General features: G+C 36.5%; 1 protein-coding gene across 4 annotated transcripts in view; it reads right to left on the bottom strand.

The window, feature by feature from the left end:
* Positions 1-23372, bottom strand: part of KCNH7 (potassium voltage-gated channel subfamily H member 7) — a 472323-nt gene extending 448951 nt beyond the window's left edge. For all 4 annotated transcript variants that reach the window (XM_088022141.1, XM_028113114.2, XM_028113115.2 and 1 more), the window contains exons 1-2: positions 23297-23372; positions 21156-21386 (exon numbers count right to left, since the gene is read on the bottom strand). In XM_088022141.1, coding sequence (XP_087878267.1) covers positions 21156-21386; positions 23297-23372 — 307 coding nt within the window. The remainder of the gene's footprint in view (positions 1-21155; positions 21387-23296) is intronic.
* Positions 23373-25095: the final 1723 nt, after the last annotated feature.

Raw genomic sequence — 25095 nt, 5'->3', positions numbered from 1 at the left:
TCTCTCTCTCTCCCTCTCTCTTTTTGTGTATATTCTTCTTTCTATTATTCCCTCATTGCCTTGAAGCATATTTCCTACCCTACTCACTTTCCACTACAGACCCATGTACTTGTTTTCTGGGTACCTCACAGTTTTGTTTTCCTACATATTTTCCCCCACTCTCCATTTCTGGTTTTTGGTTTTTGTTTGTTTGTTTGTTTGTTTTTTGCCTTTTCCAATAACTGATCAGCAAATATGAACTGTGTTTTATACTCTGAAAATTATATTTTTTTCACAAGAAGTAATCTCCCCAAATATTTCAAATGTAAAGACCAGAGATCCTAATCTAATGTTTACTACAATTAAAGGAGAGGATATATCTCATCCACTAACTTATTCTAAACATGTTGGTTCAGGTTATAATTAAAGGAACAGAATTACCAAAATGAAGCTTCTGTTTAAAGTAGTGAAGTTTTAAAGATTCCAAACCAATAAAAGAAATAAGAAGGATAATATTAAAAAATGAGAACATGAAACTTTTCTCAATAAAGGTATTCAATAATCTTTAGTGGTTTATCACATAACAAAATAATTAGGATGTAGTTCAATTCTTATTATGATTAATGTGAGCAAACATTCTGTCATTAGAAAAATTTTGTAAAGTAATGCAATTGTATATGCACTAGGTTTTAGGTGTGGTTTTGAACTGATCTTAATCGATCAAACATAATGAGGAATAAAAGAAAGTAAGGAACACAAAAATTGGGTCAGAATGCCCTGATGGATTATGTACCCTTGAAAGCAAGGGGGCGGCACCAAGGGATGGCCACTTAGGAAAACTGATTGTCCTTTGTGTCAGTCTTAAATGAGTCAATAAAACGTTAAGTTTGCATCACAAACACATCTGTTTCAGCTCCAGCAGCCACAGATAAACTTTTCTTTAAAGATATTTATCAATTTAATCAACACCATCTCTTGGGGACAGGTATATTCATCTCAATATAACCATACATTTAAACCTGCTCTCTTTCAAAGAAAGTTGGGTCATTCTAGATTTCAGTATTTTGGTGAAGAAAAGATGTATCTGACCACATGAGCAACATGTATGTATCTTTTGGATTACACAATTGATTTCCTCATAACTTTTATTTTCTAGATTTAAAAAATTCTAGTTAGAAATCTGTCCTACCAAAGAAACCTTTTCTACCATTCCATTTTCCTCTTTCCTCTCACTTATTTTATTTTAGTAGAACTTTTTGGATCTGCATCTAACAAAAAAAAAAAAAATGACTCTCATTAAAATTGTCTTTTCTGCCTTACCCATAATACAATCTTGAAAACTACAAGCAGAAATCAATAGAGAGTACCCTACCCTGAAGGGCTCACAGATTACTGAAGATCCATTTGCCACTTAAAAATAAAAATATGGACTCTGAAAAACAAACTGAGGGTTCTAGAGGGGAGGGGGTGGGGGGACGGGTTAGCCTGGTGATGGGTATTAAAGAGGGCACATTCTGCGTGGAGCACTGGGTGTTATGCACAAACAATGAATCATGGAACACTACATCAAAAACTAATGATGTGATGTATGGTGATTAACATAACAATAAAAAATTTAAAAAAATAAAAATAATGCCCTTAAACAAAAGTGAGATATCATTTACTAATGTAGGAAAGAATTAAATGCAATTGGTTTAGATATAGTTTTAAGAGGATGAAATATTGGATTTAAAATTATGAATCACCCCTGTTACCAGGGGTGAAAGTCGATAGAAAATAGACCAACAAAACAATAGATTTAGTGCCTTTGAGGCATTGCTAAAATCTGAGAGACCATTGGGGAAAATAAACAAAATTAGTTGCTAATCAAATGTGTAACTCTTATTTCCTAATCATGAAAATAAATCCTGGTTGGTATTTCAGGATATTACTAATGTCTTTCAACTTTAAAAAAAAAAGACAGAAAATGAGTTATTAGTTGTGATTTTTACTGCTCTGATGAAAATCCAATCAGTAGAATATTGCACACAATGCTAATTCCCCATACATGAAAGTAAATGCCCAGAATTTAAAGGACGTATTTCCTTTGATGCATTTGTTTAAGTCATATTAAAGTCTGTAACAATCGTATGGTTACAGAAAAAACTATCTGACTCTGAATGTAAATAACGACTTTATTACATTCAGGGAAAATGTATATACAGTGAAATGCAAATCAAAGTATACAGTCTGTTAAGTTTGGACCAATATAGAGAATCATATAATCAACACACCAATCAAGATCTAGAGTATGTCCATCATTCGCAAATGTTTCCATTTGCTCCCTTCCAGGCAATTCCTACTCCTCACCCCCGTAGGCAACTACAGTTTTGATTTTTATCACTATAGATTAGCTTATTTTCCTAATCTTGAGCTTTATATAAGTAAAATTATGCACTATTTATTCTGTTATTTACTGCTTTTTTTTGCTCAACATATTTTTGAGAATTATTTATGATGTTTCTCTTTCATATTTATAGTTTGTTATTGTTTATTGTTGATTGGTATAACATTGACAGCTATACCACAATTTATTTAACTCTTCACCTGTTGATGAACATTTGGGTTGTTTGGATTGGGTTGAGTTGTTATAAATAATGCTACTGGAAACATTTTGTACAAAACATTTTGTGGACATATATTCTCGTTTGTCTTGGATAAAGACATACCTAGAAGAGGAACAGCTGGATCTTAAGGTAGGTGCATGTTTAATTTTGTAAACAGTTTTCCAAAGTACTTATACCATCTTATAATCCCACTGGCAATGTATGAAAATTTCAGTTGCTCCATATTCTCACCAATACTTGATGTTGTCAATTTTCTCATTTTATATATTCTGGTGGGTATGAAATAACATCTTACTTTGGTTTTAAATCCTATTTCCCTTTTCATGTGCTTTTAAGGCCATTGTGTATTTTTCTTTTGTGAAGTATCTATATGAATCTTTTGCTCATAATTTTTATTTGGGTTGTTTCTCTTTTCATTACTGATTTGTAGACATATACATATATGGTATGTGGTATATATACACATGTACTTAAAATATAATTCTTTAGTCAAATAAATGTATTGGTGACATTTTCCTCTCAGTCTATGTCAATTTTCATGTTCTTAATGAAAGTTTTAGAAGTACATAAGTTTTTAATTTTGATGATGTCCAGTTCATCATTTTTCGTTCTTATGGATAAGGCTTTTGCATACTTTCTTAGAAATTTTTGCCCACTCGAAGTTACAAACTTTTTCTTGTAGTTTATTTCTAGATATTTTGTAAATTTAGCCTTTATGTTTAGGTCTAGAAGCCATATCAAATTAGTCTTTGTGCATAGTATAATGTAAGGGTCAAGATCTACTTTTTTTTCCATGCATTTTTCCAGTTAACCTAGCTCATTTATTGAAAAGACTGGCATTTCCCCCCTCCCCATTGAATTACTTTGGTGTTTAACAAAAATCAATTAACTATATATGTGAGGATCTATTTATGGACTATTCTGTCCATTGATCTATTTAATTGTACTATATGCCAGTATTCTACCATCATGATTACTGTAGCTTTATAGTAATTCTTAAAATCAGGTGGTTAGAGTTCAACTTTGTTCTTTTCTGTAATTGTTTTGACTATTACATACCCTTGGCATTTTCATATACATTTTTGAGTTAGCTTGTTATTTTATATTAAAAAACTGCCATAATTTTGGTCAAGATTGCAGATTGCTTTGGGAAGACTACATGTCTTTACAGTATTGAGACCTCCAATTCATGAACATGTAGTATCTCTGTATTTACTTATTTGCTCCTTAGCTTCTCTTGATAGTATTTGTAATTATTTTAATGTAGATGTTTTGAATGTCTTTATTAAATTTATATTGATGCTGATTTTAAGAGTATTTTAAAATTTCATTTTCTAATTTTTTTTTCAAGCCACGTAAAAAAATGGCAAGACAAGTGATGAAAGTTAACACCAAAAATGGGCAAACTAACATTGGGTGCTTCTGCTAATGCTCTGAAAAGGATACAACATCATTTATACTTCATACATAACACAATCCATAATTTGTATTAAGTTATGATGATTTGCCAACCAAATTCAAACTGAACATTCTAAAAAACAATGAGTCCATATCGTTAAGGAATGTCAATGTCAAGAAAGACAAGAAAGGCTGAGGAAGTCACTCAGTCATCCATTTAAAGGAGACTAAAGAGACAGGACAACAAACTGCAATGTACGATACTGGTTTAAATCCTGAATTGTTAAAAACTAATTAGCTAAAGAGCAATATAGTGACAATTGTCAAAATTTGAAGGGTTTATTAGATAACAGTATTGTATCAATGTAAAACTTTCTGAATTTGATAATTAAGCTGTGGTTACATGAGTGGATTTTCTCATCACTCGTGGATCAAACATTGAAGTATTTAAGGATGAAGGGTCATGATCTGTGCATATAATTTTCAAGTGTCTCAGCAAAATAAGTAAATAGACATAAAAGAGCAATGTGTATATGTCACACAGAAAATGTAGACAGAGATAAAGCCAATGTGGCAACTTGCAAACAATAGCTGAGTCTATATTATGGTAATATGAGAGTTCATTGTAATATTTTTGCAACTTCTCTGTAGGTCTGAATATTTTCCAAAATAAAAATTTTTATTAAAAGTGATCATATGATCCCTTTAGAGTCAGACATATGGATCTTTCCTGTAATTTTAAAAGAATAATGTTAATCTGGGTGCCATGTGAAAGACAGTCATACATTTTGCTTTCCAGCTGCCAAAGCTTTCTGCCATGTCCAGCTAAAATTTTGCTTTGTTTGGAGAACACTTTCCTTGGAATAAGAAGTTGAGAAAGAATGCAGGGTAAGGGACAAAGAGAAATCACTCCTAAACCAAGAATATATGCTGCTCTTTTCTGTGAATACATTAAGGTTAAATTGAAAATAATGCTGATTTGAAAGCCTGTGTGTGTTTGTTCCCTCCTAGTTCATTAAGAGGGGGGGGTGTTCCATTTCCACATACAAATAAATGTATTTATTCAGGTGTTTCTTTATTCCATGAACTTTCATTTAGCAAATATAAAAGTGAATGAGACTCCACAGATGGACAGGAAAATAAAGTGCGGAAGGTATAATTCCCTATACTTCCATTTATTGTGCTCACATTCTCTGGGTAATGTTTCATCATGGGCAATGACCTCAACAACCAACAGTATTTTTAAAAAGACAGTTAGTTGAATATGGAAGGAAAGAAGGACTTTTATAATTACTGTTATTCATAGTTGGTTTTTGTTGTTATTGTTGTTTTTCCTTTATGGATTGTGGCACTGCAAAAGCTAAATTTGTTTACAAACCCAATTTTCCCACTAAAAATGACTTCCTTTATGTTTGTATTGGAACTGGAAAAATACCAACAATATGAGAATACCAGTTGTATCAGTTTTGCTTAACTTTCCTCTGAAAAACAGTCCTACTCCTTAATTTTGATTTTTTTGATAACTACATCTTTCCCTTTAAATTTGGAAATATCAACTTCCACTTAAACTCATGAGAACTAATAAGTTTAGTGTGTACTGCAAATCTGAATGAATTAATTATTTTTTAAATTGTTTTTATTAGAATGTTAATATCTCTCTCTTTTAATGCTATCTGTCCCAACTTCTCTGGGGTTGTTCCTCCTACTTAATACATATCCTTTAGGCAACAAATTGTACACACAAAGGAAGGCTAATTTTATCACAGGATTACAAACAGACTAACACATATGGCTAAGGCCTGACAGAGAAGCTGGAAAAAAGATGGTTGGTCACACACCCTGTACACACCTATGCTTTAACAGATTCCAAGATAAAGATCCTTCATAGGACCTCTGAGAGTCAGAGGTACCTTATAAAGGACTGTTGGCATTCAACAATGAACTCAGTCTCTTTACTTTTAGTCCATTCTGCTCTCATGACTCACTGTGGTTCACAAAGTGGCTGATGTTAAATCCTTTACTAAGAACCTTCAACATGGTATTTATAGAAAGATTCATTTGTAGCCTTATTTCAAAGAGGTCAGCAGGTGCAATATATTCTTTGGAGGAATTCTGACTCATTTCTCCAGATCGCAAGATACTGTCTTTGTCTACACAGTAAGCATTTTAGGCATCACAAGAATGAGTTGCTACACTTTTAAACTACTTTCAGACAGCTACAAAATGTTCATGAAAAGTCTGCATTATAAAATGGCATATAGTTTGAAAACCTGATACACAGAGCCAGATACAGGTTGTATCTAGAGTGTTCATACATCATCCAGTTTGTCTGGACAGTTCTGGATTTTTCATGTTCCCCTGGTATAATTATTGATAACTTCCCCTTTTATTTTAAAAAGAATCCTGCTTTGGGTAATAAATTATATGGTCACCTTAGCTATACTTGGGCATTTATATCCATATATTTTATTCAAAACAATAGGTTTCAATTAATTCTACATCTTTGTGCTAAATATTTCTTGCTTCCCACTAAGTCCTAAGGGGAGGAGGGGTGGACTGAGCTTATACCTCATTGTGACCTGAACTTTCTCTTTCAAAACACACAGGTTTCTGGAATACCATTACTGGAATTGGTTGCGATATAGCTGAAAGACATCTGGGCACAGAGTCCAAGTTGCCTAGACTGCTGACATTTTCAGGGCAACTACACCTAAAACGAGTTTCAGCATTTCAAATAGGTCTAAGAATAAATTATGCAGATTTGAGACCATAATCTCCAAGATAAAATCTCTGGGATTTCACATTTTTAAATTTTTAAGAAATACTGCTGATTTCTTCTTTTACCTACTGACATCAAAATTCAGTTCACATTTTTTATTCAGCCACCCATGCAGCTCTAATTTTCTTTTTGAGCACAAGAGTATATCAACTTAATACGTATTTTTAACCCAATTCCTTTTCACACTTTTTTTTGTCCTGTTCATATTATTTTATTTGTTAACAATCATATTATACTAACTGGCTACCACCAGGAGCAGTTGTAATTGCTTTTACAAATACGGACACATTTAGTCTTTGCAAAACCTGTAAGATAGATTCTATTATTACCAGAGTCTCCACTCACTAATGATGAATCTGAGGAGAGGACAGTTAGGTAACTTGCAGAAGATCATACAATGTATACGTTCACTATTTAGACCTAGGCAACCTGACTCCAGAATCCATGATCTTAGCCACTATACTGTGTTCCCTCTTTATCATCCTTTTCAAATAAGCAAGAGGTGACTTCTACTTTATTGAAGAAGTAATTGGCAGATCAAATGGTTAAGAGAGTTTGTCTCATGTTTTAATGAATTGATTTATTTAAAGAGATTATTTGTTGAGTAGCTACTTTTTGCAAGGCACTGAATTAGGCAGTGGGGAAAGAGGTGAATTTATTTCTAAAACACCAGAGGCAGGCGCTTGTGTAACCGCATTTAAGAAAAGAAGATCAGAAGCCTCCAAATTTAAAACATTTACATGCCTCAAATCAAAAAACAATTCATACTTTTCTGTCAAGATAGATCTCGACTCTACAGATGTGTACACTGTGGGTGTCAGGGCCAACACATGGACAGAAGGCATGCCCAGAGGTGTCCTGGAGTTCTGAGGACATAGGCTCTGAAAGAAGACAACCTGCACTGAAACTGCAGCTGTGTTATATACTATTTGTGCAGCCTTGGGAAGTTTATGGACTTTATCTTTTCAATCTGTAAAATGGGAACACCTACTTCATAGGAAATTATGAGGATTAGAGAAAAATGAAATTTTTAGAAGAGTACTAGCACATTTGGAAATGTTCAATAAATGATAGTTAGTATTATTTAAAGTGCTCCAATCACACGGCATTATTCAGCATTGCCACAGACGGATAATTTCACAAGGCCAGTCTTAACTCACTAGCAAGATATTAGTGTGCATGTATGTAAACAGTCTAAAATCAACAAAAAGAGCACCAATCCAGGATCTAATTTTTCACTGAAGTTATGCTTAAACTAGTTGTGAAGATGGGCAAAGGGTAATTATTTCAATTCTGGAATAATGGGATTAGTAGGAAGGAGGCCTGGTTAAAATATTACAATGTCATTACTTAAAACATTTTTCCTAATTTTGTTAGTGTATGTTTCTTGGAATTTTTAACATAAGTTAGCACATATAACTTCTGCTGGAATGAAAATGAAATCTCTGGAATTTCTTTTGTTTGTCTTCTCCGGGTAAATCAACATGCAGCTAATGTAGTTAAAAGGTATGGCTTCATCTTTGTTTTTTATATTTTAATTTTTAAATTCTATAACCTCAGATATTCTAACTCAAATCTCTAAGCCTTCTCTTCTGGAAAAAGTTTAACAATTTTTTTAAATGCCATATGAGAAGTATTTATGAAAATACTCTTGCCTATTCTTTTACACTCCAGATTAAGTGTCATTACCTGAGCTGTAGCTCAACCAAATATTTATCTTTATTTTCTTTTATTGAAGAAATTAAGAATGATAGTATAAAACTTACTTGGAAAAGATTTAGAGAACATAATCAGTATCCATTACACTTTAAAAAAATTAGATTAATAACATAAAGTATTAACTCTTTTACATGAGCTATTCTCCGGAGGGAAACTGATCATTGAAGTTATTGGCATCCTCGAAGGAGTGAATAATTAAAACAAAATGTTGTGCAACTCACACTGTCCTCACATTGTTGTGAATATATTTAAAATAAAGAATGTTGGTGGGTATGAAATTTCAGTAGGCCACCCTCTACTCACTCTGGAAACACGAACTGCAAAGAAACAAGTCCTGCAATTGTAGAGTGAGAACTGAGTAGAAGCCAGCTAACAGGACAGTCAAGTCTGTGCATAATTAGTGGCATTTTTGTGTAGTCCTTCATTCAGGGGGCAAATTCAGAGAAGAGCAATCTGGGATCCATAAATCCTACTGAGCTTTGGTTAAGTGACATTCATTATAAAGAACACCTAGAGGGAAGACCCAAGAATTGAGTCACAGCTAGAAAGATCAGATTACCTGAGCTCTGCATATCTTGGTTAAGTAAGGCAGCCTAGGAAGAAAATGCTCTTTGTCTGCAGTCATTTTGGTAGTGTTATATTGGATAAAATTACAGGCTCATCCTCTACTATGTTGAGTTTCTGTCGTTTGTATATTTCTCACATATTAGTGTGTATTTTGAGCATTTAATGTCATTTATGGTTTATAAGTGCATTTCATTTCTGTTACATGGTATCTCTACTGAATGTTTATCATTATGAGTTCACTACCTTTCATATCTCTCACTTTGAATCTAACCAAACTGTAAATATTTAAATATGTGTAGCTATATGTGTATATATTCGATGCAAACTACCAAATAAAAACTCTTTTCAATAATCAAGATTTTCATTGTTGTTTACATAGATAATACAAAATACCGAAAATAACTTCAAATGCAATTATTCCAAATAGAAAGGACAAAATATTCACAGAATGCTGCTAAGTAGTCAATTAATTAGTACTAATTTCTGAATCTGAGGCTTGGAAAGCAGTTGGCAAGTTACTGAAATGAAAATGTCAATGTGAAGAGCCATTTTTGGAAAAGTGACCGTGGTGTGGGATGAGGGGTCTAGTCTGCACAACCAGCTACTCGGAGAGAATTCTATCACTCCCTAGGTTTGGCAAAACCGAGGACTATTTTCTTTAAAATAAGAAAATAATTTGCCTCAAATATTTTCTACATGTGTTTTTTAATGAAGATTGCAGGTTAAATTCAGTGATGAAACAATAAGATACACTTTTTATTGGGTCAACAAAAATTTAAAAGAATGCTCATCTTTACTATGCACAGTAAATGTGCAATTAGGTGCATCATCTTTGAAGTAGAATTTGACAAGAGGTACCAAAAGTCTTTAAGATACACATACTGTTTTACCCAGCACTTATACACTGAGGAAAATAATAGCACAAGTGTGCAAGAGAGCCTCTTTGTATGTGTTTACAATTGTGAAGTCGATAATAATAAAGTATTGTTGGTAATACTTTACTTCCTTTAATAGAATACTTTGTAAATATTCAAGTAATTTATGGACTGTTCATGTGTTAAATGTTATACAATCATTAATTTCTGAGTGAAGAAAACAGGCTACAGTTTGGTATAGATACTGCTGTCCTGGCCTTATCAAAGAAAACAAAAAGAGTGTGTGTGTGTGTGTGTGTGTGTGTGTGTGTGTGTGTAGAAGATACACTTATTTCTTAGGTGCAAGATTATAGGTCTTTTTTTTTCTATTTGTTCTCCATATTTTCTAATTTTTTGACAGTAGAGTTAAATCACTGTAAGAGAGAGCAGAGATATGAAGTCCTTGTTGAGGTGGTGAAATCCTGTTTCGGGGACGTGACTGATGAAGTGTCTGCTGATACCAAACAGGCCTTACCATCTCAACTTATGACTCTGGGTTTGGGGAAAAGAATGAAATGTGTTGGGAAACCAATGTAAGTATGAGGCTGTTTTCAGTGTTCAGAGAAAGACTGAAGAAAAAGACATCAGAACAATGGCAAAGATTTGTAAGTATTTTACTCTGCATATTCAACTAAGGACATCCAGGGAGGGCTGGGATTGTTTCAAATGGTCATATATTGTTATAAGAACATGTAGACATATTCTTTCTTTTATTGACCTGAAGATGCCCCTATCAGAATCAGCTGACTAGGTAGGCATTAAAGATCTATCCGGACTGTCCTGACCCTTTACCTCTCTGCTTCTAGGCGAACTAGCCAGAAGGGTGATTAGTTGTTATGTCTTTTTAGGAAGAGTTACAGATTAAGTATTAGAATAAGTTGCTTCATAATATATAAACCACATGGCAGCAAGTTATTAAGTTAGCTAATAAACAATGTAGTTTTGTCAATTTTTACAATTCTCACATCTAGTAAGATGACTGGCACAGGATGTTGAATGAATGAGACTTCTCTAAAATGTGCCACCTGACCTTTTCATTGGTAAATGGGTGTATCCCTGGGTTCTTTTAAATTTATTTTTTGCACTCCATTTCCTCTTTTTTTTTAAATAAGTGCCTTAACGAAAAAGCTCTTCAAATAGTTCAACACTGAGTGGAAGAGATAGACATAGAAACAAATTATTACAAGATAATTTCATAAGAGTTCTAATGGAGATAAGGAAAAAAATGTTAGAAAATGTGGACAAGGTTGCCTGAAGGATTTAGAGAAGACCAGGCACAGGAGAGGATGGTGGCCTCTGGGCAGAGCTCAGAAGCACAAGATAGTAGGGTGTGTAGCAGAAACGGAGACTGACATTTGGAACCAAGATGAGGAAAATTAAAGGTGTTTTAAATAAACCAGAGACTCTCCACACCAGTAAATGTATGATTTCCCTTTTAAATACTAGTGGTGAATTTTGCCAAATCACATAATTTTGCCAGGAAACAAAACTTTGTTGTGGGAAGAAGACGATAAGAACACAATAGAGCTTCCACAATTGAATCACACTACCATATGAATTTTCTTACAAGCTTCTTAGATAAGAACTAGATAAATAGTAGTTGAGGATCCCTTAACTAAAAATGTCCCCCAAATCTAAGTTGACCATATAATTTACAGTCCCAAGTGAGGACACTTTTAAGAGGAAAAAAAGAGTACCATTAATAATTATGCAAAGATTATAGGCATATACCAGCTATCCTCATTCTTCTGCAACTGACCATCCTACCAGACAGAGACCCCTTTTGAATGATACAGTCCTGTTTAAAACACAAAACACCTAGGATAAAGCTTGCTTCATTCACCTTTTGGTGTGAATTAAATCAATCAGATTCACACCTCAGATAATCAGTTAGAAACCATAATTAAGAAGCACAATTAGGACATATAATATGGAGTAAGTTAAGGTTTAAAAAGTGTAGCATTTAGAGGCAATAAAGTAGAGGCAAGCATAGACAAATTTAGATTTTAAACTGATTTCCATTCTGGTCTGTGATCATCAGTACTTAATTTCTCTGAATGTCAATTTAACCTGTAAAATGGGGTAATATCCTTTCCCCAAAGCTGTCATGAAAATCAGAAAAAGTAATGTATATAAAAAGCCAGTCACAAGGTTGGAACTCAATTAACATTAGTCCTTTGGGAGAAGAGGAATAGGGTGGAGGGCTATGGTCTATGAACTACAACCACGGGACTTAAAACCTGGAGAGCACATCTGTGTGTACAAAGGACCTAAATAAATAATGTAGTTCAAGATTAGCTGATTAACACTATTAAAGAAAATGGATGGTGCATATAATCAGAAGAAATTTCAACTAATTTAGCTAAGGGAAGTACGTGGGAACCTGATGAAAAATTATTTATATAACATATAATGTTGCATAGCTCTAATATTGATTTTATTGAATTGATGTGATCTTAGTATATTAAAAATCCTAAGGCTTATGATTTCAATATATGATCTAACACAAATGGATTTTTATTTTTTTAATATAAATCCTTATTTAGTTTGTCTTAGATTTTATTCTTTACTTGATCTTTGAGATATTGGTTATGAAACCACCATTAATTTTATACTTTAATTTTTGTCATCACACCAATCAGCTTGGGTCATGAGTACAGATTTCACTGATTAGAATTAAGAATGGTGTTTTTGAACATAAAGGTCAAAAGTCAGCATGAGAAGTAACAGCCATTCTGAGTTGTCTTGAACCCATGTTGTTATTACATGTTTCTCAAAACCAATATTTCAAACAACATGAAAGAATCAATGTCCTATCAAAACAAATAAACCGACAAATAGAAGCACTCCCAACGATCCTTAGGAAAGAAGACAAAACGGAACAGAACAGGAAGAAAAAAAACTTCAATAAAGTCAGCCATGGTGACAGTCCACCTTCTATCACAACGTCATCTGACTGGTCACCCAGAGGAAAAAGCAGGTAAACAAGAGCAGCCTCGCCGGGGCAGCCTCGCCAGACGCCGCCTGGAACAATCTATAGTTTCGGGGAGCTCACGGACAGAGCTGACCCAGGGTGAACTGCATGAGTCGTTCTCTCTCACTCCTCTCCAGTCCTCACACATCAAGCACCAGCCCAGGTTGTCTGACCCATTTTCAAAATAAAAAGTAGCGTGAGACCATCTGTGAAACAGTGGAAACCACGAAAAGGAGAGTTTGTTCACACGCAGACCTACTTTAAGGGAGGGAAGGGCACAGGGGATAGTCTCGATCACCACTTTGGACTGCCCACAGAAAGACTACTTTGGGTTTTTGTTTTTGTTTTTGTCCTTAAGACTTCATCTATTTGAGAGAGAGAGCGTGCACGAGAGAGAGTGAAAAAGAGAGAGTATGAGCGGACAGGGGAGGCAGAGAGAGAAGCAGACTCCGCACCTACCAGGGAGCCCGATGCGGGGCTCGGTCCCAGGACCCCAAGATCATGACCTGAGCCGAAGGCAGAAGCTTAACCAACTGAACCACCCAGGCACCCCTACTTTGGCTTTTTTAACTAGATATTTCATATAAATTAAAGGACTAAGAGAAAGATTTGGAATGTTCAGTCGTAGCTATAGGAGCCTAGTACTTGGATTTCTCTTAACCCACCTGTGACAAGTGGCAATTTCACCTTAACTGTTCAGTAATGGGACAAATTTCCTCACTATGGTGATTAATGTCTTACTGCTGCCTGACTCTATTGCTTCTCAGTAGTTTAGCACTTTTGCTAAATGCATATAGTGCAGTAAAGAGAAAGAAGACATTCATTTGATGATCATAATTAATACTAATTTTATTATTATTAATAAACTAACTTTATTATTTTTGATTTAACACTCTCATTATTGAGTGGCCCTGAGAGCAAGCTTCACCGTCAATTAAGAATTTTCAAGAAAACACTGAGAAATAAAATGTTATACTAGATATAAAATGCCAACACTGTGCAACTTATGTCGTCAGTAGAGTGTGTCAAAAGCAGTGATAAATTCAAGTCAGAAAAGAACAGGAGAGAACTTTGGGTTTGGCTATTACAAAGAGATTGTCAGCGACACTAGCGAGAATCATTCTGATGCAGTGGTGAGCGAGTGACACTCGGGTAACTGGTTAATAATTTCTGGTTAATAGCTTCTCTCTAATGCTTTATTAAATATTTTCTAGCTATTTGCATAGTCATAGGCTATGAAGATGATTTAGTCCTTAGCTTCTAAGCAAAGAAATACAGTCATTGATAAAATTCAGGTGAAAACTGTTTTTTTTTTTAAGATTTTATTTATTTATTTGACAGAGAGAGAGACAGCAAGAGAGGGAACACAAGCAGGGGGAGTGGGAGAGGGAGAAGCAGGCCTCCCACCGAGCAGGGAGCCCGATGTGGGGCTCGATCCCAGGACCCTGGGACCATGACCTGAGCCGAAGGCAGACGCTTAACAACTGAGCCACCCAGGCGCTCTTGAAAACTGTTCCTAAGAACATTTTAGAAAGTAAGAAAAATCAAAACATCACATACTCCCTATAGCTCATTTTTGTCAAGATCTCCTAATCTCAATCTTTTTGTTTCCCCAGAGCTATGGTGCCATTTCTCATCTTCTCTTCATTCTGTGTGAATGCTACTTAAGCACATACTTCATACCAGGTACTCTTCCGTATATTCTGGACACAGAAATTAATAAGACTTGGGGCGCCTGGATGGCTCAGTCGTTAAGCAGCTGCCTTCGGCTCAGGTCATGATCCCAGGGTCCTGGGATCGAGCCCCACATCAGGCTCCCTGCTCAGCCGGGAGCCTGTTTCTCCCTCTCCCTCTGCCTGACGCTCTGCCTACTTGTGCTTTCTCTCTCTCTCAATGTCAAATAAATAAAATCTTTAAAAAAAAGAAATTAATAAGACTCAATATTTTCTTTGAATGAACTTTAAAAAACAGATAAAGTTAACTACAATACTGTGTAATGATATGTAGCACATTTCAGGTGCTACACTGGAGGTTAGAACCAAGTGTTGTTACGACACAGAGGAATGTTAAGTTAATATTCTGGAGCAGGCGGTGGCAGCATCAGGAAAGACTTCACAGAGAAGTCTTTTGAGTCTTTTGATCTGTCTTTGGAAGGATGATAATGGTTTCTTTAGGGTGAGAAGCTGAGGGAAAGGCAATCCATTCAATGAGGCTTTCCACTGTTTATTACAGATGAAAGAAAATTTCTGAAGGTTGAGCAAAGCCTCAGTAACATAAAAGAGCAGGGCTTATTTGAGAAACTCAGAGCAGTCAAATATTATTGAAACATAAGATACGTAAGGGAAATGGAGTTGGCAAGATATTCAACTAATTGATATTTATTGAGTATATATTATGGGCAAGAGACCAAGTTAGAAATAATGCTATGTATTTTGTTGTATACAACACATCCAATCAGGCTAACAAAGTGGATGTTATTCTCCAAGGATCTTTCAAGAAAGTAACTGAGGGGCAAGGAAGGTAAACTTGGTCAGACCTGTGAATTCAGCTGGTTCCTCTAAACATATCCTACTTAAAAACCCAAGCAAATTCAACTCTGAAGGGGATGAAGCATCCTATTAAAGAGTCTAGAACTATATCCTGAGAGTCTTAATGAGTTAAGATAGGGTTTTTAAGTCAATGTATATCACAAGTGCACTGAGCAGCAAATATGGCAAAGTTGTTAAGGGCTCAGGCGTCACCACTTACAAGCTATGTGATTCGGTGAATTCACTTCTCAGGGTCTCAATGCTTTTTCTCATAAAATGGTGTACTCATTATTTAATATATGAAACTCATTTACGGTGATGCTTGGCTCCAGTAAGTCACCAGTGTATGTGATTCTTGTTTCAGAAATAGCTCTCTGATGGCATTGTAGAGAATGGACTGCAAAGGGAGGAAAACTTCAATCCTCAATATTCTCAAAGAAGAATGAAAAGGGCTTCGACTAGGGCACTTGGTAGTGATGGAAAAGTAAAGGTCACATTGGGAGATATTTCAGATGTAAATATTGAAAGGAATTGGTGACCAGTTGGGTTTAGGGAGGAGAGGGAGGAAAAAACAAAACAGAAAATGACCCGACCCCGAGGTTTCTAGTTTATATGGCCAGATGAATATTGATGTCTTAACATTTCATACTTCAACGGCTCCTTTCCTGTGAATTAATTATCTTAGGACTCTTCTAGCTGCTGACTGCCAGTAATTGATTTAGTGACTATTTGTAGTGAAAAAATAAAAATAAAAACAATGTTGAAAGCCATTAGAAGCCAGAGAAGTCAGTTCCTCCCACGAAGCCTAGCCTATCCCTATCGCCCTAAACTGACCCTGCTCTCAAGTCCCTTGGGTGTGAAAATAACCGAGCAGTTATCTCTGAAGCCTTCAGACAACATGGCTTCTTTTTAGCACCAGAGCTGCAAGAGGTATGGTGCTGGCGGGTGGTAAACAGGGGACGGATGAGCATAGCCCAACTACAGTTTTGGGACGTTTTGTTTTCATTTGGGATAATAGTAAAATAAAGTTTTCAAATTGTGAAGAAAATGTTTCTAGAGAATTCTTAGTTTCTCAATAAACACAGTGATCAAATTTAAGAGTATATAATATCCAGAGTCCCTGAGATGTTACAAAGTTTAGGTATATGAAAGACAATATTTTAAGATTACTGTTACTGTACTCTGGTGGATGAAACATGAGAATGTATAAACAAAAAGTTAAAATGAACACCAAAATAAATTCTAGGCAAGATACTCCCTGAAAATTTTTCTTATTGCTTGAATTACACATACATATAATATATTTCCATTCTTCTCTAAAAACCAGCATCTGTATCTCTACTACACATTTCAGAAATTATGAAGGTCAAATATTTTACATGTCATATAACTTATATAGAACTATTATAAGATTTATTTTTGAACTATAAAGTTTTAAGTAAACTACATTGCTTCTTTAATAAGTTAGTTATTACATATAAATGATAAAAGGAGACAGGAAATACACAAACATAAGTTTATTTTACAGTGGGAAGATAGAGTGGTCATTAATCCTAAATTCTGTTCTCTGTTTATATAAAAGCTTCTTCATTTCATAGTCTATTTTTTTCCTTTAAAAACAATTTCATGAAAACACCTTGGGGTTTAGAAGATAGAAGTAAACCTCAGTCACTCCATAATACAAATATTCTGAAAGCAGAAATGAGTTTGTGTCCTCTTCTGCATCTCCTCCAATAGGATGTTCCTCTAGTGCCTAAAACATTACCTTAAAGAGAGGTGGTGGCACTCGGTATACACCTTCACCTCTACTTCCAACAATGCAACACTTTCTATCAGTTCTTTCCCCAAAACTCTCAGAGATGGTAGATTTAATGTTATCAAACCAAAACCTCTTTTGAGTTTAGCTGACTCAAACACTGCCTCTGGAACTTTGTCCCAGCATGACTGGTGCCCTGTCTGGATCTGGGCCCTGTCTGGATCAAGAAAGGACTTCCCTCGGCCTCCTCTCATCCTTTAGTTCTTTGAAAGCAAGGCAAAGATAGGGACATTCCTGATTTGTTAACGAAATTGCCACTGTACCATGTCTGAGAGCGTAATGGCAAAAATATAGGAATGCTCCTACCTCTAAAAATAAAGCATTGTATATGTCCTGTTTTCCTACTGAGTTAAGACCTTTATTTCTTTTGGGGAAACTTACTTTGATTTTCCAAATGTTTAGAGTTGCTTGGTAATTTAAGATAAAAATCACATGTCTACATATGCCTGAAGTGGATAAGCACTTCACCAGCTAGCTCTATTCCAGTGACACACTCCAAACCTGACAAGCAATAAACTGAAAGATGACCAACTTCTCTGTTTCCTTAGTATTAGCATCACCTTCAAACTACGATCTAGTTTAATAACTGAAGTGTTTGTTATTCCTCAATCCAATCGAAAGCTAAAAAAAAAAAAAAAAGGTTATTTTCTCAGTAAGCTCTATGCCCAATATGGGGCTTGAACTCACAACCCCAAGACCAAGAGCCACATGCTCTACTGACTGAGCCAGCCAGGCACCCCTAAAAAGTTGTGCTTAAAGTGAATGTATATTATTAAAATACATACCCATCCTTGTATAAAGCTCAGTGTAATTATAGTTTTGTATAATTAGAGCTTTATGTCAAAAGATTTACAGCTTTATCACCTCAAGCAATATTTCACAGCTGCCAAGAATGATTTATGAAATAATGACTTAAACTGTAAAATAGAATCCTCAAAGGAAGGGCTGTCAAATATTCCTACTGCAAATAACTAGGTTTTTAAAAATTGATATTCTGGTAAACAGCAAGTTCAACTGTACCTGGTAAAATCACATAAAGTAGGATGGTAGGAAGTGTTGCCTCCTAAGAGTGATCATGTAGCTCATCTATGTGAACTCATTACATAAATCATGGGTTTAAACATAAAGCCTCTGGCCATAATACCATGCTCATGTATTTGCTACACCAGTATGAGTGAATGGAAAAAGTGGAAACAATATCTCAACTTCTTGTTAAGTTGCTCATTGTGCTTATTACATTCTTATCTGTACTCCTATAAAGTGCTAAATAGAGAAATAAATAAAGGAAGCATTTACTGTACATACTTAAGAAACCAAGAAACTCCCAAAAGTAAATGACCCCAATAATAAAGAATTAAGGAAACTGAGAAACAAACCAATACAAAATGTTGGCGATTTTATCCCTTCCTGCTTTTATAAATAGAGAGTGGTTGGCAGGTCTCTAAGAGGCAAGACTATCAAAGCATTTGAACTTCACAAGCTCTGACTGAATTTGCAGTTGCCATGTGAATAAAACCAATGCACTTTGAAGATTCTATTCAAGGCATCTGAACTAGTCTCAAAAACACAGGTTGATTACATTCAAAGCAAATAAGTCTGACTGTGTCTTTGCAATCTAAAAAGGTCATAAAATAAATCTCTCTCTTTGGAAAAAGAAAAAAAAAAGCTTGGCCCATCACCCCATCATCTCATGTATCCCATATTAATAAAAGTGAAATAGGCAGCATTTGTCGTTAGCTCTAAAGATTACCAAGTCCTTGTGGACTGAGTCAAATCTGAAAATAAAGCCAACAGAATCAAAACCATCACCAAAGGCTGATATTTATATACCTAAACAAGTTTTCAAGTAAATCCTCGTCTAAAACAAGAAGGTTTTAATTCATATAACCAAGTGCATCCCTCAGGTAGAAAGATTTGCATTAATCAATGTACCAGCATCTTCACTGTAGAAACTTTTACATTCACGTTTGTGATTCCACATTTACCTGCCTTTCTTAGGTGTTTTGAGATCACTTTACACACTCACATTGCACAAGTCACACAAGGTTTTGAAATAACATCACTCCACTTGCAGTATAATAAATAACAACTTTCATTTCAGAATATTGTCTGAAAAATATGGTGAGTATCTAAGGGATCCTAACAGTCCAGATTCATTTTAAACTTAAATTCTGTAAGTTAAAAAAAAAATCTTTAAATGTCCCAAGAAACATAATGACCAAATGTGGACCATTATGCCCTGTATAACCACAATGTAAACTGTGTCAACATCGTGATAAGTATTCAGATGGGGAAAAAATGTCAGACATTCAAATTATTCCAAAGCCCGAATTGTTGGCATCAGATACACACACAAAAAAGATGAGTTGCATTTGGGTAGTGAGAGCCTTAGTCCAAGAAATGCTTTCAAGACAACAGAGCAATTAGGCTATTTCTAGCAAGCCAACACTACTGATTGAAAAGTGGTGTGTGTGGGGTGGGGGGGGCAGGATAAGAAAAACTTTAAAAACAATCTCTATGTTGGCTGATAATGATATAATTGTTTTTATTCCAGATTACTCCAAAGTTATACAAACCTGTTTTTCTAATCACAGTTTGCCACATATACTCATTCAAGTCGATGTTAAGGAAAATCTAGTAATTAAGAATTACATTTTCTATCATAAAATATTTAATTGTAAGAAAATAAGAGGAAGAGTTAAACCTTTTCCGTGCTAGAATTTCTGCTGTATATTTTATCAAATGATGAATCAGTATATGATATAAGCTATAACACATCACTCATTTTCTCATTTGCAAGACTTAAGGTTTCCTGAAAAGCTGACTAGATATCCCTCTGCCTCACTGATTGGCCAATGGCAAAAAAAATGACCAGGCAACATCGATAAAACTAACTGCAACATGCGTTTTTAACTGATGTATCTTTAAGCACTAAATTGTCAAATATCAGTAAGTGTGCACATTTGAGAATATGTATTCTTTTAAATGGGTACATGTGAATATTCATACATGTGAGTTAATATACAACAATGGTATATTTAATGAGTGTATGTCTATTAAATGAGTATTTTTTGAGAACTATCAGAAGTCTAACATATTATGTTCCCATAGTAAGCCTGAAAGAAGGAGGAGTGCCCTTGAAGTCGAAGCATGACCTCAGGTTTGAGACGCCAGTTGTGTTGCAGCTGAAAAATGAGTACAAACAACTCCCCAGAATCATAGTTCCTTTTGTCCGTTTCTTATTTTAGGACAATTCTTGAATACATGAACAGCTTTTATTATCTGAATATACATAAGCTTACCAGACCAATTTTTGAAGTTCTTCTATATCACCCTTAATATTGTATAAAAAGGAGCAAAAGAAACAAGAGGTGTTGCAAATAAAGCTTTTAAAGCTTTTATCAAATAAAGCTGCAAAGCCAAGAAACATTTATAACCGCAGGAGTTTCAGTTGCAGATACACAGTTTTCAACAAGAGTTTCTCTGTGAAATATTTTCAAGTTCAAGCAAATAAAACTCTATATTTCTCTCCTACCAAATCCATATCAATGCAATCAGTAAATCACTGGCCTTTATATTATTCCCTAGAAAGGGAGGAGAGTAGACTGATTTGTGGCACTTTGTCCTCAGTGATAGTAAGTTACGACACTTTTGAAGAGTACAGAGTACCCTTATTCAAAGAAGAAATTGTTCCTACTAGTCCACTAATGATACTATCCATATTTCTGGAATCCTAAAATATATAAAATATATAAGCAAAAATATCTACAACTGAATAGTCAGAGCTTCTCTGCATATGAACTTTTAGTAATCGGTTGTCAAAATTTCAACTCAATGGAATCAAATAAAAGGAATTCTAAATAGATGAACTTTACCATTTTTGTGATAGTAGGTGACCTCCACTTTCCTCTCCTCTGACCCCAGCAATGCCTGGGCAATTTGGGCAATATCATGCCTCTTGGTCTCAGGCCCATGGAGAAAGTCACAGGTGCACGGCTTTTGCATGACATCTGGCCTGGAGAAACCAGTCATCTCACAGAACCCATCATTGCAGTAGATGATGGCACAGTTTTGCACTCTGGCATTTGCAATGATAAATTTTTTATCTGTAATAAAAAGATAGTAAGGCATCTTTTAGAGAGCTTCCACAAGATTTTCATAAACACTGGAGCAAATTGTTGCATAATAGGATATCTGAAATGCAGGTGCTTCCCAAATTGCTAACTGCCCAGGGTTTTATTTTTATTATTATTATTTTTTAAAGATTTTATTTATTTGTTTGACAGAGAGAGAAAGACAGCAAGAAAGGGAACACAAGCAGGGGGAGTGGGAGAGGGAGAAGCAGGCTCCCTGCTGAGCAGGGAGCCTGATGCAATGCGGGACTCGATCCCAGAACCCTGGGATCATGCATGACCTGAGCCGAAGGCAGACACTTAGCGACTGAGCCACCCAGGCACCCCTGCCCAGGGTTTTAAAAGGAAAAAAACCAAAAACCTTAAATATGAAATTAATGGTCCTAGGCAGTTTTAACAGAAAAGTATTAAGGAACTACTCTTCAAATTTTGAGAATGTAATTTCCCAAATAGTCTAGTTCTCAAGCCTTGTGACTCCCAAGGGTCCTAAGGCACACTCAAACAAGCAGCTGTCCCATTGATATTTCCAGAATGCCATTTAATTGTAAGATAAATATTTTCAAAGCCAAACAATGAAACATCCTGTAGCTGACAGATTTCTCACCTCAACCTTGGCCCTTAAAAGTACAACTTTCTCAAAGTGGCTATTATTTTTGGATTTGGCTTTTCTCTATCCCTCTAAGGCATACTACACACTCATCATGTTAAAAAACAAAACAAAACATGAAACTATTAGCAATAAAACTATCTCACGTTAATTAACAGTTCAATAATTCGAAGATTCACCTTTCATAAGACATATTTTCCAGAAGATAAAAATATTTACACATACACAATAAATATCAGGTTAACACCTTTTCACTTTTACTTTGGGAGAACCTTGAATTCTTGTGTAGTAGTAAGTATTTTAATACAAAGGGCTTATTAAGTTTTAATCATAAATTATATTTACTATTTCCATATAGAATGTGAGCAGGATATAGTAGTTTATTTTGTACACAAGGTACTATATCCTCATGTCACTAAATGCAGTGAATACAGCCAATAACTGCAAAATGTACAACATAACTTTGTGTTAATGTAGTTTTAAGGAAATGTTGAATATAACGTAAGGATTTAATATTAATATATTTATATAACAATAATTCATTCCTTACAGTTAGTCCACATGAGAATGTTAAATTTCTCTGCATTCAGTTGTGGGATTTACTTACTACATTTCAATTTTCAAATTTCTTGATGGAAATTTAAGGAAATGATAAAGAGGCAGAAATATTGCTTTGAATAACGAACCATTGCATTGGGAACTAGTACGGATCAGATATTGCTTTTTCCAAATTATCCTTCTTGGGATATATTTGCATTGATTCAATGCAAAGTTTAGCTTCTATGAATTAACAGCAAGCAAGCAACCCTGTCATACCACAGCTTTGCAATTTAACCAAGGTAAAAATATAGTTTGCATAGCCGTTTACATTACTGCTACCATTTACATTCCCTTGTTCCAGTGGTATGCTCGGCTCTACTCCTGACTTTCAAAAAGTGTACAATTAAACAGCCTCAAAATATAAACCCATGTTATACTAGTACGTTCCCTTTAAGATAGTAGAAGAGTAGGACATTAAGTAGCAAGGCAGATAATGGAGCAGTGGGAGAGGAGGATCAGATTGCCTCCTATAATGGAGACCATAATCTAAAATGTAAATCAGAATTAATATCTGGGGGAGAACACTCCTGCTGCCTTCGAGCCTCCTGGCTTGGTTTCAGAGCTTGTTAACTTGCAAGAGCCCGGAGTTGCCGGCTCCTCAGCCTGTACGCGGCGAACGCCAAGTGCACCGTCAAAGCAGAAAGCGAGGGAGAGAGAAGAGAACAAATGAACTTACTTTGCCCTTCAAATTTCCGTATGATGGTCCCCAAAAATGTGTTTTGTGGTGCCACATGCCCCCTGCGAACAGGCATGTTGACCCCGGTCTTCCGAGGAGCGCTCCCCGCGAGCTCTGGAGTTCTCCCGGGATCTCTCCTCGGCTAGAGCCCAGGCCAGCGCGCAAGCCGCTCTTTGTGGCAGAGCATCCTCTTTTGAAACCAGAAATCTCTTCCCATTAGCACCACTTCGAGACACCCGCTTTCCCCAGCGGAGTCCAATCCATCCCCTTCACCTTCCGGAGGGGGCCCCCGCACCGGACTGCCGCGGGTGAGAGGGTTTGGGGGTGGGGAGAGGGAAGGAGGCGGGGTGAGGGGGGTGGCGGGGGAGGGAGGGAGGGAGCGATGGGGGTAGGGTGGGGTGGGAGGGGGGCGGGGAGTCACAAGGGCAATCGATCTGTTTCTCTTCTCCCAAACAGCGCCAATTTCCCAGAGCAAATGGGCTTAACCTGGCGGTTGCCCAGAGCTGTGAGGATGGCCGAGGGGGGATGGAAGACTCGTGCGGCTTTTGCAGGAAGGCGAGAAAGAAAAGGAGGCTGGGGGGTTGGGGGGAGTTGACGTTTCTTTCCCCGCCCTCTCCCTTACACACACACACACACACACACACACACACACACACACACACAGGCGCGCGCGCGCGCGCGCGCACACACACACACACACCCTTTATCCCGAGAGCTTGGGCGCCGCCACAGCTCGGATTACTCAAGCGTGCTTTAGCGGAAGCCAGCCAAGAAAATCTCCAAAACTCAGTGACAAACAGCTACTCTGGGAAGGTGATCTCCACGGCCACCAGCCACAGGGCTCCATCCCTGAGCTCCTCACGCCGCAGTAGCTAAAACACCCTTAGCTGCAAAGAAAAGACAGGTGGGAAAACAGTCCTTCAGTGAGGACTATTTATATGCTCTGGTGGCGTTCGGGAGTTTGAAGATTGAGGATGAGCCACTTAAGGGTGCAGGTTTAGCCTGAGGGTGCAGCTCGGATCCCCCGGACTCCGCGGAGGTGGGCGCCGAAGCCCTAGCTGAATTGGCACTCCAGTCCCTGCCCGGAACTGAGCCAAATCTCCCAAAGACTAAAGGCTGCTGGCGCCGCCGCTGGGCATGCCCGGTTTTATTGCTTGAAACCCTGAGGAGTGGCAACGTTGGGGGTTGATTGGGTCTCTAGGTGCTGGAGGTTGCGAGAAAGATGGGAAGGCCAGAGACTGTGGGAGCAACTGGTACAAAACAAGGAAAATGTTTGAAATAGGCGAGGCTGGGCGCATGGGGGAAGGAACAAAAGGTGGGTGGGGCTAAGAGTTACCAGCCTTGGTGTGACCTCCAATGCCACTTATCTCCTGAACACACTAGGAACACCATTCTACTTACTCTCTTCCACTATTTCTAAGAAATTATCTCGTTTGGGATGGGGAAGCGTTCAAGGAGCAGTATACAGTCCTCTTCGTTCTTGTTTCTCAGAGCCTGCCAAGGCGGGAATCCCATGTATACATACACTTCTGTCTAAATAGTCCTCCTGGAGACTTAGGAAATAAAACGTGAGAAGTCATGCCAAAAGACGGTGTTTTCTAAGTTGTTTTTTTCTAGTTTTTCTTGCTTCGTTTTCCTTCATTTATGTTATCTCCTTTAACCTTTAATAGTCTCTCTCCACGTCCCTTTCTCTAAATGGAATTTGCTACTGCTACCAACCTACAGAACTACTAGAACACGGACAAACCTCTTGTTTCCAGCTGCCGCTAAAAGTCCTAAGTCCTCTATTAAAACATGTA

Source organism: Eumetopias jubatus, unplaced genomic scaffold (assembly GCF_037043125.1).
Source record: "Eumetopias jubatus isolate StellerSeaLion01/CBP00866 unplaced genomic scaffold, mEumJub1_p1.0 scaffold_3, whole genome shotgun sequence".
NCBI classification, from domain to species: Eukaryota; Metazoa; Chordata; class Mammalia; order Carnivora; family Otariidae; genus Eumetopias; species Eumetopias jubatus.
The sequence above is the reverse complement of the archived record's forward strand: the minus strand, read 5'-3'. Positions and strand labels throughout refer to the sequence as shown.